Source organism: Phodopus roborovskii, unplaced genomic scaffold, assembly GCF_943737965.1.
Source record: "Phodopus roborovskii unplaced genomic scaffold, PHOROB, whole genome shotgun sequence".
In the NCBI taxonomy this organism is placed as follows: Eukaryota; Metazoa; Chordata; class Mammalia; order Rodentia; family Cricetidae; genus Phodopus; species Phodopus roborovskii.
Window position 1 is genome coordinate 1,250,833 of NW_026126540.1, and position 19,406 is coordinate 1,270,238.

General features: G+C 37.3%; 1 protein-coding gene across 1 annotated transcript in view; it reads left to right on the forward strand.

Moving 5' to 3' along the window:
• Positions 1-19,406, forward strand: part of Lekr1 (leucine, glutamate and lysine rich 1) — a 167,492-nt gene that overhangs the window by 13,981 nt on the left and 134,105 nt on the right. Inside the window, exon 3 of the mRNA XM_051199068.1 lies at positions 9,196-9,410. Coding sequence (XP_051055025.1) covers positions 9,196-9,410 — 215 coding nt within the window. The remainder of the gene's footprint in view (positions 1-9,195; positions 9,411-19,406) is intronic.

Below are 19,406 nucleotides of genomic sequence, written 5' to 3' on the forward strand. Positions count from 1 at the left end.
ATGTGAGACAAAAAAAGAATATTGCCAAAATACCTTAAATTCATTTACTACTGGGCACAGCACCTGCCCATTGAGATTCCCCTGGAGATTATATGCCCCATTGAGATTATATGCCCATTGAGATTCCCCTGGAGAAATTAATTTTTCTTTTGAAAGCAGTTGCCAGCTGGTGATAGCTTGGTTAGGAATGGGAGCTCTTGTTTACTTCACCTTCTCAGTGGTGAGACCCTGTCTTAGCTTGGACCTGTGTAGGCCCCGTGCATGTTGTTGCAGTGTCTGTAAGTTCATTGTGTGTGCATCAGTCCTGTTGTGTCTGGGAAACATTCTTTCCTTGGTATCATGCATCCCCTTTGGCTGTTAAAATCTTTCAGTCTCCTCTACTGCAAACTTGCCCAATCCTCAAGGGGAGGGATTTGATGAGGATGTCCCATTTAGGACTAAGTATTGTGAGGTCTCTGCATATTATCCAGTTGTGGCTCTTTGTTAGTTCTCATCTACTGTAGGAGGAAGCTTCTCTGATGATTCTGAGTGATGCACTGATCTGTGGATAGAGCGGAATATTGCCAGGAGTAATTTCATTGCTGCGTTTTTTTTTTTTTTTTTTTTTTTTTTTTTAATGAACAGTAATATTTGGTTTCCTCCTAGGTCCATGGCCTTTCAAGGCTTAGGTTCTTGGTGACCCAAGCAGTGTTAGTCATGTGTTCCATCTCATGTAGTGGGCCTTATATCCTGTCAGGTATTGGTTGGTTACTACCACAGTGTTTGTGCTACCATTACACCAGTATATCATGCAGGCAGATCACCATTGTAGACTGCAGGGTTTGTAATTGGGTTGGTGGTTACCTTTCTTATCTGGTACCATGCATAGTACTTTCCAGTACCATGAATACTAGTCAGCAGTGGTGAAAGCTCTAGTTAGGCATCAACAGAAAGTTGGATCCTGGGTTTTGTTTGTTTGTTTGTTTTTAACAGAACACAATCTATTATTCTGTGTCCTTTTATTGGGCAGTTGATATTAATATTGAGAGTTATCAATGAGCAATGTTTATTGATTCCTGTTATTTTGTTGTGATGGTTTAGGTTACATTCCACCTTTTGGTTTGCTGGTCTGAGAATATTTTTTGGGTTTTCTTGGGTGAGGTTAACCTTTTAAGATTAAACGTTTTTTTCTCTTGCTTTCTGTAAAGTTGTATTGCTTAAATTTGATTTTATTGTGGAATTTTTTTTTTTCATCTATTGTTGTCATTGCCTGTGTTTGTGCCTGAGAGGGGAAATGTGGTTTAAGAAATGACAGTTAGGAAAATTAAAGATACTAAATAAAAGATAGAGACACAAGATAGAATTGGGAGGGTGCTCCAGTAAATACTGGGGGAAAAGCCCCAACTTTATTATATACAGCCTTTATATACCTCAATCAAAAGTGGGAGAAGGCAAAGAGACTTCCTTGCCAAGATGCAAAGAACAAGCAATCATAATTACCTTCTCAATACCCAAAACATCAAGTAACCACATCCTAAACCAGTTATCCTGTTGTCAAGGCAAGATAGACAATAGCCACACCTTAGGCTGAATATCCTGTTGTTAAAGTAAGGCATACATTACTTACTTCTTGGGCCAAATACCCTGTTGTCATGGTAAGATATCCATTAGTTTAGCCACATCTCAGGCCAAACATTCTATTGTTTAATCTTGAGAGAGAAATATAGTAGATTTGAACCCTCTGACCTTAAGTCAAGATGAAGGGGAGCCATTTCTGTGGTTGATAGTTTCTGTGGGCCACAACATGTAGTGGTTGATAGTTTATGTGGGTATAGTAATCTAGGCTGGTGTCTCTTTTTGTAGAACATTTGTCCAGGCCCTTCTGGCTTTTAGAGTCTCCATGAGAAGTGAAATGTGGATCTGTCTTATTGTGTTACACATAGCTTTTAATAGTCTTTCTTTGTACTGTATATTTAGTGTGTGATTATTATGTGTCATGGGTGATTTCTTTTCTGGTCCAATCTATTTTGTTTTCTGTATGCCTCTTGTACCTTTATAGACATCTTAAAGTTAGGAAAAATTTCCTAAATGATTTTATTGAAAATACTTTATGTGACTTTGACCTAGGTTTCTTCTTTTTCCTATGCTCCTCTTACTTGTAGGTTTGGTCATTTTATATGTCCTGATTTCCTGGACATATGTGTATGGATTTTTAAATTTATTTATAGGTTTAACACTTTCTTTGGCTGAGGTGTCCATTTCTGGTGCCTTGTCTTCAATGTCTGAGAGTCTGCCATTCCATGTCTTGTCCTCTACTGATGAGGCTTACTTCTGATGTTTATATTTGACTTCTTAAAATTTTCATTTCTAGTTTTATCTCAGTTTGAAGTTTCTTTAGTGATTCTATTTCTTTGTTAAATTCTATTTTCATGTCTTGAATTGAATTTTCATTATTTCATCCCCCATGGTTGTGTTTTCAGACTTCATTATGGGACTTATGCATCTCCTCATTAAGTACCTCGAAGGTACTCATAATTGCAAATTGAAGTCCTCACTTTGGGCTTCTACTATATTGCATTCCTTAGGTCTACTTTAATAGGGTTACTGGGTTTTGGTGGAGGCATATTGTCCTGGCTGTTACTGTGTTTTTGCACTGGTGTATAGGCATCTGAGGTTGGGATGATAGAGATAATTTTGGTGTTGATATCTGGTCTTGTCTTTGTTGGGCAGGTGTTCTGTTCCTTGATCTCTGTTGCCCTCTGGATCTTAGGAGAGTGTGATGGCTGTGAATTAGCCTGCAGAGAGTACTTCTGCAGGTCAGTCAATAGCATAGAGGAATAGAAATGGGCTAGAAGAAAAAGCTGAGAGAGACTTCAGGAAAGAGCTAAGATTATCTTGTTCATGTCTAGAGGCAGGGTCCCCAGGGAGTGTGGTGTGAAGATGGGAGAGTGCAACTAGGATGTAGCAAGGCAAAGAATTGTCTACAGAGACAGGCAAGGGCTAAGGGGACGCTGGATCTGAACTAAAAGTTGGAGTCTCCAGTGAATGGAGGTGAGGTAGGAGGAGGGGCATCTGTAAACAGGTTAACAGGTTATCACCATCAGGCCAAGGATTAGAATGGAGAGATAGTAAAGGAGGAGAGGAAGGACAGTGTGATCTACCTACCCCAGTCCCTGTCAGGTATGGCCACTGCGGTTGCACTCAGGCTTTTTGTATTAAGTGTAATGTAGCTGTGAGTTCCTTTTATACCTGCTATGACATGAACTATAAAGTTGACTTAATAAAGAGGAATGATCCTGATGGACTTAGGAAATGGCCAACTGATTTGTCTGGCAAGTGGTTCCAAAGGTTCACTCTCTCATCTTGAAATTATTTTCTGCCAGTTTGGCTGAAATTTACTAAACACTTGTTTTAGATAAAGGCATTAACTTTTAAAATAATATTTAGCTTATTTATTGTGCATATGTATACTTTCACTTGCCATGACAGGTGTGCCTGTGTCAAAGTACATGTGGAGGTCACAGGACAGCTTTCAGGATTTGGTTCTCTTCTTCTGTCATGTGAATCCTGGAAACCAAACTCAGTTCTTCGTGCTCTGCAACAGGCACCTGGAAAGACATTTAACATGCAAAATATCTTAAAAGTGTTAACATTTTATATTGTTGTCACTGTTATATTTGTCTACAGCTTGTTCCTTTTCTCTTATATAAGCAAAAGTTTAAAAAGGCAGTAGGTGTGTGGTAGACTTATACAAAGAAAAAGGAGGCCAACCTTTGGAGCAGGGAATGCCTCAACTTGGCAGCAGGAGGATGTTAGATGCTTTTTATAGTTAAGTATGGTCAAAGGTTTGAAGCCTAATTTAGTTTTTAAAAGTTATCATGATTTTTACATTAAGAAACTATAATTTCAAGAGTACAAATACTGCATTTAATTTTGTCTATAGTGTATGTTTAAGTGAATCTGCATTTGTTTAATATACTTTACTTGTTAATGCTTCCTCCAGCAGAAGCGGCAGGAACTTCCTGTTAACAATGGCTATTATGCTACTTTGAAAATGAGATGATAGAACACTGAGTTAGAAAAAGGAAGCACGAATTATAATTCATAACAAATAGATAACTTTTACTTGCTCCATTTGGGTCCATAATTACAGTATCTCATAATGTCTCAAGCTTCAGAAAAGCAATTAGTTCATCAGATACTAAGAATTTGAAAATGGCTATATCCTTTCTGTTACAGTTTTGCTTGTAGAAAATTATAATTGAACAGTGCTGAAAATTTGTGAGTGCATATTTATTTTTAAGAGATAATTAAAGGATCCAGGCTATGCTGGCCAACCTGGAGACCATTCTTTTGGGCCTATTATTATTGTATTGTCTTGTTTACAGATCACAGTGATGATTGTGTTTTTCTTTGATGAGCATTTAGGAAACCTCTAAAATGCATTGCTTTATTTATCTTAGCTTTTCATTCCTTGATTGTTATGATGAATGTATATATTTTAATACCATTCACAATGTGAAGCTTATATGGTTTGTTTCATGCTTCCAGCTACAAGTCTATTTTAACCATCAAGAATTTTCTTTAGAATAAGGATAGGACATTTTCTAGGAGTAGGAAAAAGATTGACTAAAAGAAAAAGTTTAGGGATTAAAATCCTTAGAGTAAGCAACAGAACCTTGTAATTAATGAGAATGGATCAAAACTCAAGATGAGCAGGCAGACATAGGAAATACCCATCTGTGTCTCTTGGCATGAACAGATGAGCTTGCCAAGGACTGACAATACTCTGAATGGGATGGAAGAGTCACTCTTGTTATTTTGAAGCCTGTTAGAGAGGAGATAATATGCAAATACTGTTCCATGTATGAAATGCTATTGAATGACAAATAAGCCTCATTTTAATTCCAGACAGGACTATAGAGTACATTATTAAAGTGTGTCTTATAAGGTTTTAGATTTTTTCTTTTTTGGTTGTTATGATTTGTTTGTTTTATTGTTGTTGTTGTTGTTGTTGTTGTTGTTGTTGTTGTGTGTGTGTGTTTGAGTTATAGTATATAGCTCTGGCTAAACTTGGAACTCATTATTTAGACCAGACAGGCTTGAACTATTAGAAGTCCACAACTTGTACATCCTAAGTGCTGGGATTAAAGGCCTATACTACCATGCCTGGACTAAGGGTGCATGAGTGAAGACTGTAACCCTTGGATCAATTTTACATTCATTAAGGTAGCATATGAGCCTTGCTATTTCACTTAAATTTTTCTTTATTATACTTATTTTATTTGCATTTATGTGTGTCACAATACACATAAAGATGTCAGAGAACAACTGATTCTTGCCTTCCATCATGTGGGTCTCAGGGATTGACTTGAGTTTGTGAGGCTTGACAGTAAACAGTCAGTCTATCTTTCCCATTTCCCTATCTTTCTCTCTCTCCCTCCTTCCCTCTCTCTCTCTCTCTCAAAGTGTTCATATGAGTGATTTACTTGCATATATAAATATGTACTGAATTTGTTCCTGATTCCCATGGAGGTGAGAAAATGGCATTGGATCCCCTGGAACTAAAGTTATGGATGGCTGTGAGCCACCATTTAGATGCTGGGAACTGAACCTAGATTTTTGCCAGAGCAACAAGTACTCAACTTCTGAGCCATCTCTCCAGCCCTCATTTCATTTTTGTGTCTGTGGTTAGGCATAGAATACATGGACTTTATGAAGATGCCTGATAAAGTTTGTCATACTATTCTTAGAGTAGGTATGAATAACTTTAGGCTAGTTGTAGAGATAATACTTTCATAATTAGATGAATTGGAACAGTATTTAGTAAGTGGGACCATTATCAACTAAGGTGATGTGGTGTGTGAAGTTCCAGCCTCAAAACATATATTTTATATGTGTGCATGTATATATAACCTATGTATATATACATATACATATACATATACATACACACACACACGTATGTGTGATATAGATGCTGTTTTAGATGCATATTTGAGTGTAGATGATGTAAGATATGTTCTTACATTGACATTTGTAGTTCTGCGCTTGCATTTTTGAAAGCCCAGTGCTCACAGAAGAGATTGGGAAATACTGGCTTGAAGGGATAAGTAGTGTAAAGGAAAAAAAAAAAGGATAAAAAGTCTGGACAGAAATCCTAAAATGTAAGTAGGACATTCAGCTGTCAAAAGGAACTAGGGTGGAGAACTTGAAGGCCATCAGGCATAAGGTATAGACTTTTCCCATTATTATTTTTTTCTTTTATTAGAGCCACAGTATCTTATTTTTAGCTTCTCTGAGAGTGTTTCAGCCTAGTAATGTGACTAATTATGTATCACACACAGGATGCTTCACCCTTATAATTGCTAAGAAAACCTAACTGCCTAATTCTTCAATACTTTCAGACCTAGTTGGTTTATTCCTGCCCAGAGGTTGGGTCTTCTGTGTCCAACGTGTAATTTGGGGCTATCAATCAACAATGACAAGGGTGGATGGGTAGACAAAGTTGGTCACATTATTAAGTAGAGCAGAATGTGTATAGTTAAATATGGGGTGTTGATTAACATCAGTTGTTATATATATATATATATATATACATACATATATATATATATACATCAGTTAACATAATTCTATGCATAACATAGAATTACTAAAGTATGAAAGAGTGAGTCATACTCAGGTTCTATTAGAAAGTACTGCTAGTAATGTTGCTAGTAAGATGCTTGGAGGCGTTTCTTGTTCTGTTCTCTAAGATCATCTACATGGAGCCATTCCATTCTAGATGGCACTCTGAGAAACACATAGAACAAATTCAGAAAAAACTAGGATGAGATGGAGACTAGAAAGGTTGTTATCTATGAAAAAACTGAAGGAACTAGAGGTGGTTATCAGAGAAAGAGAAAGCATGACATATTCCTGGTACCTGTCTTGAACTGTTAGAAGAAGCAGGGTGTTTTCAGATCTTAGAATGAGCCCTGTGTGAGAGAGACTGGGGTTGTCTTGGTATGGGTCTTTATGCTATCTCACTACAGGGTTGTTTTGCATGGTAACTGGGGATTGCTGATGTTCTAGGGAGTGATTCGAGTGAACATGAGACAAAATTAGCAGAAGATGGAATAGGCTGCTTTGGAAAGGAGTTTCTCATCCTTTGGGATGTCAAAATAGAGACTAAACTATACATCTCTAAGAACACATCTAAAGCTTAAAGCAGGTTGTTTATGACTTCTTTCAAACCTGTTTTATAAATCTGTGTATTTGGTATCAGAGGCGAGGGGGGGGGTAACATAATCATTCACACATTGCATTCTGGTGTTTGATTTGAAATTGTTAACATTTAAGTGAGATGATTTTATTTTATAACGTTTGTTACCAAGTGACACTTGTGCGAGGGTTAGGTAAATGTGCTATAAAATAGTTATAGGAACACTTTTTCTTTCTCCTTGTGCTACAACAGTTACAGGGACACTTTCTTCCTCCACATGCTATAACAGTTACAGGGGCACTTTTCTTTCTCCTTGTGCTATAACATAGTTATGGGGACACTTTCTTCTGTATCAAGGGAAGTTACATTAAGAAGAAATACTTTTGACCAGATGTGGTATATTGCCTGTGTTCCCAGTGTTGGAGACGATAAGGCAGGAGGTAGTTGGTTGGAGGCAATTTTGGGCCAGGTACTGAATTCCCAGCCATGATGAGATATTGTGGGTTTTCTTTGTTTGTTTGTTTTGTCTTGTTTTTAAGTCCTTATTGAACAATCTATGAATTGATTTTACTTTGGTGCCCTGGAACTCTTACCTTTATGAAAAGCAACTCAAACATAGGCTACCCAAGGGCCATTCATTCTTGAGACAGAAAAAGGCTTGCTTTTTCACTGCCCTTGTGGTGATCAGAGCCACACACACATTTTATTTGAAGGACACAAGAACCTACATGCCCATGGTAGATAAATATAATATGGTGTATAAATATGTAAGTATTGGTTCTTAAAAAGACTTTGGTTTAATTTTAACATCCTCACCTTTTAGTTGGCTATGCAATTTCAAAAGAGTCACAGTTTTAATCCATAAAATAAATATAGCAAAGAAGAAATAAGTTCAAAATGTGTTTCCTATTGTAGCTTTGGACAGAATGTTAAATTCTATAAAAGTCCTAATTATTAAAGCTCAGTAAGAGTGTGTAGAGTTTATTTGATTCAGTTCCGTAATTTTGTAAATGAGTAAAATAATATCTGAAAAAGTCAGAGGTTTCTAGAGTAGTGTTTCTCAATCTTCCTAATGCTGTGACTATTTAATATAGTTCCTCCATATTGTGATTCTAATCATGACATTATTGTTACTTCATAACTGTAATTTTGCTACTGTTAAGAATAGTAATGTAAATATCATATATGGAGGATATCTGATATGCAAACCCCTGTGAAAGGGTCATTTGACTTCAAAGGAGTCTGGACCCATAGGTTGAGAACCACTGATCTAGGGGGTGTAGGTCATTTTGTTCTCGATTTTCCTTTTCTTAGAGCACACTTGTTATTCACTGTTTTGTATATAGTTTTGTATTAAGCCTAAATCATTTCTTTAGACTAAAAGGGGAATTGTAGTGAGATAGTCCTTCTGTAGCACTGACCACGCCCATTGGGGGGTGGAGCGATGGGCGGAGGTGACCTGAGGAAGGAGATCGGAGGGGGCCAGGAAGGTGCTCTCTCTTTCTGGCGTGACTGGGACAGGAGAGGATCGGGTTGAATTTCCTGGTGTTCATCTGTCTAGGTTGTAAGTTATTTCTCCCTGAATAAACATCTATTCGGCCTATTTGTTTATCCTGATCCTTATTTACCGCAATAAGGGGGTCCTAGTGTAGTTGGCAGCAAAAGGCTATGGGTTCCTTCTGACATTATAGAAAACTCAGAACTAAAGTTGTAAGGATTTTCTTTTAGCACTTTTAGTTTGTTTTGTGAAAGATAGTTCAAAAGTAAATATTTCTTCCTGATGCCACAGAAAAATCATTTCTTTTGAGAAAATCCTTTCTCTTCTCAAGATTTGTGTTCGTTTTAGAAATTTTATCCAGATGTAGGCAGGGTTATAATGACTATCTCAGCAGCACAGCAGACTGTATACTTACTTTATCACCAGCACGGTTACATAGCATCTTTGGTTGAACTTTAGTTTTCACAATTAAAAACATAACATTTCAATAAATGTATATTCTGTTTTCTAGATGTCTCCTGAGGAAACAGTTTGTAAATACTGTGGCGTCAGCTATCTAATTCTTCATGAATTTAAGGCTATGAAAGAAAAACTGAAAGCAATGGAAGAAAAAATGAAATTTTATCAAGGAAGTGTTGAACGAGAAAAGAGACTTCAAGAAAAGCTGCAATCTCTTAGCCAGGAGTTTGACAAGTATAAAACTGACAGTGAATCCAAAAATGAAAGGTTGGAGTGTGTTTTCTGTCTCTTACTTAGTCTGAAAGAAAACAGATTTGGGTGGCCTAATGGTACATACCTATGTTGCCAGCAATCAGGAAGCTGAGGCAGGGGCATTGTGAGTAACAGGCCAGCTGTATGTTTTCCTATATCCTTTACTGTGCCTTTCTTTACCTTTATTATAAATAGACCTGTTGTATTTGTAACTTGGTATCTTTTAGTTGATATTTAAAATCAATAATATATTAACTGTGTTCTGTGACTTTGCCACTTAACTGTATGTACTGGAAATTGTTGTACATTAATGCATACAGATCCATCTTGCTTTTACTGTGGGTATGGTTTTCTTAGAGATATATAGTAATTTACTTACCATTTCTCCTTTGAATATTTATAATATTTCTATTTATTATATATGTACTATTTATATTCCTTTGAACATGTTTTTTCATGAGGTAAATTCTCAGAAACAAAAATACCAAAAGCAAATACCAGTTTAGAATGTTGATGATTATTAAAACAAAATGCCCTTTGAGAAGACATCATTAATTAAATTTGGCCAAGTATTTAGGAACTGGCCATCCTTTACATTTTTTTAAATATCAACATCCTTTTTTAATTCTCATGCATGAAAGAATGTTGCCTCCAGGATATTTAGTTTATATTTCTTTTCTGCTACTGAAGATGAAGCATTTTTCACATGCACATTGATAATTCTTCCTGCACACATAATATGTCCAAATTTCTGTTGGGTTATTAGTTTATGGGAGTCTTATGTAATAAAGGACAATCTTGAACTTCTGATTCTCCTGCCTTTACTTCCCAGTGTTGTCATGTGTCACCACACCTGGTTATGTGGTGCTGTGGATCAGACCCAGGGCTTTGTGTATGTTAGGCAATCACTCTACCAACTAGCTATATCCCCAATGCATGGAGTTTTCAATGTTTTGTCCTTATACTTTATATATGTTAATATTTTCTCATGGTTGCTTATCTTTTTGCCTTGTCAATTTTAACTTTTGGTGTATATTCTTTTCTTTTTAAAAAATAATATACTGTGCCAAATTCTGCTGAGGTTCTGTGTCATGAGACTTATTAATCCTAGCCTCAACACAGAAGGAGTTTATTGGGAGAACATGAGGTGGTAGCTTTTGAAATAAAGGAAAAATTTGGGTTTTCTGACTTTGGAAAAGGATAGAAAACAGGTACTGTTTAAGTCTCTTTGCCATGAACACTACCCCTTCCTTCCTTCCTTCCATCATTCTCTTCAAGTCTGAAGACCCATTAGAGCCTCACTGGTTTTGTAACCATCCTGATCCCACCTCCATAGCCTGAGAAAGGGAAGAGTCTTGGTGGACAGTTCTATGAAGACTTTGTATAACAAAGGAAAAGGTATTAATAAAAGAAATCCAATGTTTGTTAACAGAAGGTGAAATATAAATCTTGCAAGCAAGACATTCAGCACTGGAAAGAGAAATGAAAGCAATAATCTCAAAACTACAAGAAAAGAACTTGTATGAATTTTGTTATAGTATTGTTTTATAGTTAGCCTTTTAGTATATTTGCAGTAAATTTTTATACATGATGTGAGATAAACTTATAATTTTATGTTTTATTTTTTCCAAATGTCTAGTTTGTTATTCTGACATCTTTGTCTTCCTTTCTCCCCTGATTTGAAATATAGCTTATTAATTTATAATTTAATTTGGGCCCTTTATTTGGTGCTATTGATTCACTGTCTGCAAATCAGTCAGTACCTTGCTTAACCACTTTATCCTCAGGCTATCCTTATTATCATATTTTTGCTGGCAAGTCTTCATTTTTTTTTTTTTTTTTTTTTTTTTTAGTGTAGTCTGTCTTCTAGAATTCTAGAATCAGTTATCAGATTTCATGTTATGATTTAGACTCTGGTTTTATTTAATTTCTTAGTGTAATTAGGTATCTTAAGAATTGACATTTTCACACCCCAAAAAACTTTACCTATCTCCCCTCTAATTATTCAGTTGTTCTTAAAACTTTTAAATAAATTTTAAGGTATTTATACATTTGTATGTAATTATTGTTGCTGTTAGGGAATGGAATATTTTTTTCATGAGATGTTCTAATATTTCTGAATGCAATTAATTTTTATACATTGTTTATATATCTAGATCCTTTGCTTAATTAAATCTGTGTTTTCCAGTTGACTTATATAATATGCATAAAACCTTATCACATAATATCCAATCAAATCTTCCCTTTTATTTCATCAGCTGTACCTTCCTAGCCCTTCCTTGTAGGCAGAAGTTTCTGTCCTGGCAGCCACTTCCCAAATATCCACAAGAGAGTCTTATTTTAATTATAAATACTCCGCTAATAGTTCAGGCTTATTGCTAGATAACCCTTACCTTTTAAATTAACCCATATTTCTTATCTATACTCTGCCATATGGCATGGTACCTTTTCTTAGTTTGTCATGGTCATCTGGTTTTTCCCTGCATCTGCTGGCAACCCCTCTGACTCTGCCCTTCTTCATCTTAGAGGCCTTAGTTTGGTTGTTCACAGAACTCCCTCATTTTGTTAAACCCAACTGGTACAGGATGTTAAACTGCAGATATGCATTTATCTTCTTTATCACTCAGTGTGAACTTGTCTGCTGTGTTTCTTTGCTATAGATTTTTAAAGATTCTGTTTATCAGCATGAGAAATTCTTGTGTTTCTGGCGTCTTAAGGTTTAAATCGAGAGTGGTTGCTGCACTTTAGTGAGAGTTGCTGCTCCTCTTCCTTTTGTATGTTGGGGTGATCACATGGTTTTCCACTCTGTGTGGGTTAGGGTTTTTTTTTTTTTTTTTTTTTTCTGGCAACTTGAAGACAAAAAAAGGGAACTAAAACTGAGACAAGGTCCCCAGCAGAATGGCTTGTGCAAGTCTCTTAGGCAGTTTCTTGATTGATGATTGATGAGGGAGAGTCTAGCCCTCAGAGGGTGGTGCTACCCCAGGGCAAATAGTCCTAGGTTGTACAAGGGAGCAGGCTGAGCAAGACATAGGGGCAAGCAGCAAGCAGAATTCCTTCATAGCTTCTGCTTCAGTCCCTGCCTCCATGTTCTTGCCTGAGTTCCTGCCCTGACTTTCCTTTATAATGGACTGTGCTATAAACTATAAGCTGAAATAAACCCTTTTCTTCCCCCAAGTTGCTTTTCACTATGGTCTTTATCACAGGAATAGGAAGAAAACTACAACATCCCTTTGTTTTTTTACAGTGTTTTGTATAGCCCAGGCTGGTTTCACTGTGTAAAACAAGGGCATCTTCCTTCCCCTCCACTGCTTGACTTTAGCTTAGTGTAGCAAGTAGGAACATACTTCCTAATAAGAAACTATACTCAAAGTTTTGGTAAAAAGTAATTTTTTAAAATTTTCTTTGGTGAATGTTTATTAGCCAACTTTAAGAATCCAAAATAGTCATATCTCTTATGTGATTTAGCCTATATTCTATTATGTGCAGCTTATAGTCTATTATATAATATACAATATGGATAGCTCATATTTTATGAATATGTAGGATAGTTCCAAGAGAACTTGGGAAAACTTTAAATATAATTCCTTCTGAGTTAAACAGTTATGTCAACATATAATAAACCAGACCGAACACAATCATATTTGATTTAAAGAGGTAGCCTAGCTTCCCTAATACAAAATAAATTTTAGTTCAATACAGAATAATAATAAGATAAAGTCTATGTCCATTAGAAAAATTTTAGCCAGAACCTGAAGTACAGTAAAGAGAATGTCTAAAATGGACAGCTGTGTCTGTGGCGGAGATGCCAGTTTCTTCAGCAACGTTCAAATGTTCCTATTTCAGGGCAAGGCTATTCCTGTGTTGAGGATATATACACCAGATAATCTAATCTGCCATCAGACATTAAGTTTATTTGGTGATTCTTCTTTGTTTCCTAGCCTTGCTTTTCATTTATGAAAAAAAAAAACTATTTTGATATGAATAATTTTCAGTATTTCCTAAATGTTGTGCTTTTGCCCTTTTCAATGTGTGTGTGAGAGAAAGTCTGTTTGTGTGTGTACTCTGTACTAGTTTTCCTAGAACAATCAAGTAAATATATGTTTTTCTGTGAGCAAAGAAAGTGGAAAAGCATTACTTTCCATGTGTCCAAATTGAAAGCCCAAAAAGAAAAAAAGAATACATAATAATAGGCATGGTGGTACATGCCTTTACTTAAAGTAGGGTGCAGTGAAACCATCATACTGGACCACCCTGTGGGTAGAAAGAAAGGTTGATGGGTCATTTTTGTTTGGTTGCTTTTGTCTTTTTGAGACAGGGTTTCTCTGTAGCTTTGGAGCCTGAGATAGAATGTCCTTCTGTATGCTGTGAATATGTGTTGCTTTTATTGGTTGATGAATAAAGCTGTTTTGGGTTATAATATGGCAGAATATAATTAGGTAGTAAATCCAAACAGAGTTATAGAGAGAAAGAAAGGCATAGTTGGGGAGATGCCATGTAGCCACAGAAGGGGTAAGATGTCAGAACATTTACCAGTAAGCCACGGCCACATGGTGCTACACAGATTGGTAAAAATGGATTAATTTAATTGTGAGAGTTTATCAGTAATATGCCTGAGTCACTGGTCAAACAATTATAGTTAATATTAAGTCTTTGAGTGTTTATCTGGGAGCTGGCAGACAGGAGAGAAACCTCCATTTATAGGAGCCTGTCCTGGAACTTGCTCTGTAGACCAGGCCAGCCTCAAACTCACGGAGATCCACCTGCCTCTACCTCCCGAGTGCTGGGATTAAAGGTGTGCACCACCACTGCCTGGCTAGTTTATTTTCTTAGTGCTGAGTTTTTGTAGTTGTTTATATGTTTTAGGAAATATACAAGTTGTATATCGGATGTATGTTTTGCTTTTATTTTCTTCCATTCTGTAACTTGTCTTCACTTTGTGACTGTCTTTTGTGATAGAGGTGTTTTTGTTTGTTTTATTTTAAAAAGCTAAGCTATAAAATCTATTAGGTAAGCTTGTGATGCCAGCAGGCTAGAATGCTATCTATCTGGTCAATTCTGTCTTTTCCAATGGTTATGGAGAAAGCTGCTGATCACAGCTGGTGTTAGGGCAAAGAACTGAAGAGCTACAATGTTTGCTTATTGATTAGAAATACTTCTTTTCAGGATTCCATTGGCTTTTTAGATATAACTTCTGATTTGGGGATAACCGTATATACACACAGTTGTAAGAAAGAACAGAGAGCTTGTATACTTTTTATCCAGATTTCCATGGTAATCACATGTAAGACTACAGCTTGTAAGACTACGAGAGTCCCATCATATGACTAGCTCTTTTGTTATTGTTCCACAAATCTCTAAAGCGCCCCTTCTCTGCTTTCTCCCTTGTTCACACTGGGTAAATTCTTAAAGGTTTATTGATACCATTCTTTGTCATTCCGTCGGTACAGGGGCTTGGGTGGAGATACAGCTCCATCCTGCCATGCCCAGCAACCTGACAGTTCTTTTCAGAGACCTCTCTTCACATAAAGCCAGTCTTTGGCTTCACCATAGAAATTAGTTTCCAGGTGAACCAGCATGAAGCAGAATTGGGATTTATTAAGGGCCATTTCAAACATAGGTCTTAAGCACAGGACTTCTAGAAAGAAGAGGTCAGGGAAGAATGGTGCACCAGGAGAGCATGAGGGAGAGCTATACTTCTGACTTTGGTCAGTTCTGAAGTTATTATCTTCAAAGGGTTGCTAAGAAATCCAGGTGAGAAAAGGAAATAAAAAGGAAGGGGATGACTGTCCTAGGATAAAAGGGAGAACATAGCCAGAGGCAGAGACATCTGGTAAAGTCCAGATGTGACCCTGAGCCATGTGAGAAGAGCCAGGAGAAGGGAGAGGGGAGGGGAAAGAAGAGAACCAGGTGCAGGAGCCAAGAGGGCAAAAGGTAAAAAAAAAAAAAAAAAAAAAAAAAAAAAAAAAAAAAGGAGCCACTAACCAACAATGGCTGAATTATATAGGGAAGAGCCTCGTGGGGAAGGTAGAGGATGAGGTATACCAGCCATACCCCCCTGTTCCTGGGTAGGGACTGAGGGAAACTGGGAGAAAGTGGCAGCCAGGTTGATATGTTAAATAGGCTCCTCAGCCATTTATTTATCCCAGGGTTTGAGACTTAATAACATGAAAACAGAATTACAGTTGTTAAAGTAGAACTCTTGATCGCAAGATGTGGGAAGTTAGAATATCTGTACTATAAATGAAACGTAATAGTTTGGGAGATTCCCAGAAGTATTTGGGAGAGGAGTGAAACACAACTCAAGGTCCTACACATCAGGCCTGGCTTACTGGTTTTTTTTTTTTTTTTTTTTTTAGCATTTTAATTTTAAAATAAAAATAATTGCCTTTATGTAAGTAGCTTATAAAGCAAATGTTAATTGTGCTGAGATTGTTGGTTTTTAGCTGACATAAAGCTTCAACCCAACTTTAGTCTGGTAGGCTGTCCTCCCTTCTCATGTCTTCATAATTCCTTCATCTTCCTATCCTGCCTTCATTCTATTCTTATATTTCATAGTATAAGTTTACTTTAGTTACCATAATTTTTGGTTTTATAACTTCTACTTGGTTCTTTGTTGTGATTTCTTTGTTCTCTTTCTTTCTAAAATTTTGTTTCAAAAGATTTTTAATTAAAAAAATTTGTATTAGCTACTGTATAATTCTTGTCAGATAATTCTGACATCTGATTCATGACAGTGTTTGGTCTATTCTATTAATACTGTGGTGTCTTGATTCTGGCTTGGTGGTGGATGTCTGTGGACTAATATAAGGGATACCCAGATAGCTGGCACAATGATTTTTGGTGTGTGTGTGTGTGTGTGTGTGTGTGTGTGTGTGTGTGTGTGTGTGTGTATGTGTATGTGTTTCTCCAAGAGATTAGTGCTTGAATTGGTAAAGATGAGTCAGTTGGTAAAGATTAGTGTGGTTGGGAAATCTGTTGAGGATTCACAGAGAATAAAATTGAGGGGAAAGTGGAAAGTTAGTTGTGTAGCATTTGTTTTCTGTCCTAAGATCAGAGTTTCTGGTGCTTAGACATGTACTGAGATCTTTGCTCTTGGGTCTTTAGCTTGGACCAGAAATATACTTGCTACCCTCCTGGGTCCACAACTTATATTAGGCAGTTACTTACATTACTTACATCATGGACTTACTAGCTTCCATTATTATATGGCCTAGTTAATCATAATAAATTTCTTTCCATCTCTCCATTTGACCTATTGTTTCTGTTTATCTGAAGAACCCTGACTAATACTGCAAATGTGTTATTTCTACTGGGCTTGCTGATACTGCTCCTGGGAAAATGGGGCCCTGGCTCACAATGCCTTGCCTTTGCATTAGATTAGTGAAGTGAAACTTCATCTATCCCCTGGTCTCACACTTTTCTTGGGAAAGGTCACCATCTTGTGTTTTCCATGTTTTTGCGTTGGGATGTAAAATTATCTTCCTGCTGCTATACTCCAGGAGATAGGGAATTTGAGGTCTGGCTTACATTGTTTTGTTGCTGTAGTTAGGGCCTGAAGGTTGCCTCTTCTGCGTCTTCTTTCCACTGAGGGGTAGAAGTAGAGCACTAGTTCACAGTGCCTCTAGCCATTTGTTCCTTCTTTTTGGTGGGGCTTTGGTATGAAGTTCAGCTTCATACTGGCTCCACCAATCCCAGAGGGCAGGGAAGCTAAGTGCTGCTAACCCATTTTCACACTCCATCATTCCACTTCAGTGGTACTGAGTTTGAGGCTCTCCATCAAGACCACTTGATGGCTTAGGGCTGAGGTGATAGAAAAGTGCCCACTAGTGCTGTTTCCAGTGTCGCTCATGGTCTCTGCTTCTCAGTGAGGATGGAGATCCATCCACCATGAACCTCACAGATTCCAGGTGTGAAAAGAAAGTCGCATGCTTTCTATTACCAGCTTGTAATGCCCTGTTTCTTTCTTGGAGAAGTTCCCCATTGGCCTTGCTGACACTGTCCTGTTAGGGACACTAGAACCTTGTTTCTTTCTAGTATTAAGGAATTAAAAGTATCAGTTTCCAGCTCAGCCTCACTGACTCACCACTTGGCAAGCATCCCCATGCTCACCCACCCCCCTTGGTTGGGTGGTATGGAGGTATGGTTTTCAGTTGTGCTTGGGGAGAGTAAGGCAGGTATTGCTAAAAAATATCTTTTGTGGTCAGCTGCCCCTTTCTCTAAGTGGGTCTGAGTTCTTCCCTGTGGCTCTGGGCAGTTCTGTTCTGGAAAGCTCTACAGCACCATGTGGAATACAGCACCATGGAGGATCAAAGGGAACTAGGGAGTTTCTTTCTGTTGGTTTCTGAGGTTCTCCCTGCTTCCTTTCCACCCTTTAGTCTTGCTCTTGTTGAATTTTTACACACAAAGGAAAAAAACCTGGTGACAATGGAGCTCCTCCTTCTCAATAAAAACCCTGAGTTGGTTTTAAGTCAAATTAAGTTTTGCTTTGAGTAACTTAGGGGGAAAAAGGTAATTGTCTAATTCCCCACAAATAACAGGAGCCTACAGAAGTCAGTGATGTCATATATACCTCTCTGTACCTCTTCAACATTTCTTCTTCCAGTTCCAAATAGAGACTGTCCCAAGTAAAGTTAAGCCATAGGATACTATCTGCCCTGAGGGATGGGACGTAAGTTCTTTTTAGGAACACAGAATTCTAACTGTGAAATCACACACACACACACACACACACACACACACACACACACACACACACACACACACACACGGCATGGAGAAAGAAGGGAGCTTGTTGGGAAGAAGGGAACCAGCAAGAGGCTGCTTCTTGGCTTGCCTTCTGTTGCTGTATAGATTGCTCTATGTTAGCTCACTGTTCATGGTGCTGTCCGTCATGGAGTGGAAGTCAAGGCAGCAGAAGCTCGAAGCACTGGCTCCCATTACATCTATACCCAGAAACGGAGGGTGAATGCAAGCTAGCGCTGAGCTTGTGTTCTCCATTCTATATTCTGCAGAGAGTGGCCTATCCACAGTCAAGATGTGTCTTCTCACATCAGTTGTCAAAATCAAGATAATTCCCCACAAGCCTGCCCAGTGACCCATCTCCCAGAAAAGTCTGGATCTGGGCAAGTGATGAATATGTTCACAGTATATTCTATGCAAGTATTTAATTATTAAACACCATTGTATCTGAAAAAAAAGTTCACTTTTAAGTAAATCAAAAAACTTAAAAAATCCTTTCGTCATAGTTGGCAGTTTCCATGATAAGCAGACAAAACAAATGAAATCTAAAGCAGTTAATAAAAGTTCACAGGACCAACTTTCCAAAGCCAAACCAGACCCACAGTCTGGGAATCCATTAACATAGAGAATATTTAAGTTTATGGGTGGAAACAGCTGGAAGAAATGTGCATAGATGATGTCAGATACTCTGGCACTGAAGTTCTAGAAGCACACCATGTGTATGCTGGGCCCAGTCCTCTGCTGCTGAGTCATCTCTTTCTGCTGTTTGTTTTTTCTGAAGCACTTTTTTTTTTTTTTTTTTTTTTGTCATTCATGGATGTAGCTTAGGGGGTATACATGTTAAAAATGAATGTATAACTTATTTGGAATAATCAAGGGTGTATAGAACACAGAACTGATACAGAATTGTGGTTTTCATAGGGTGGCATTCTAAGAGAACCATTTCAGATATCTGGTCAACCTCCTGTAGTGCAAGGTGCAAATCTCTGCAGGAAAATGCAAACTATCACTGGCTGATGTATGGCCATACTTATGTGTTTGGGAATACCTAGAAAAGTATTTATTTCTTTCATGTTGCTCAGAAATTATTCCAGCACACACAGGGCCATGAAAACATAATTTAAACCTAGAAGTTTGTATCACATTTTTATTCTAGGCATATAATGTGACTCTATTGTATATATATTAGTACTATATATCTCTTGAACTTCGAGAAAATAATATGTTTTATTCATATTATGTAGTTAGTTCTAAGGTCAGCTAACCCTTTAT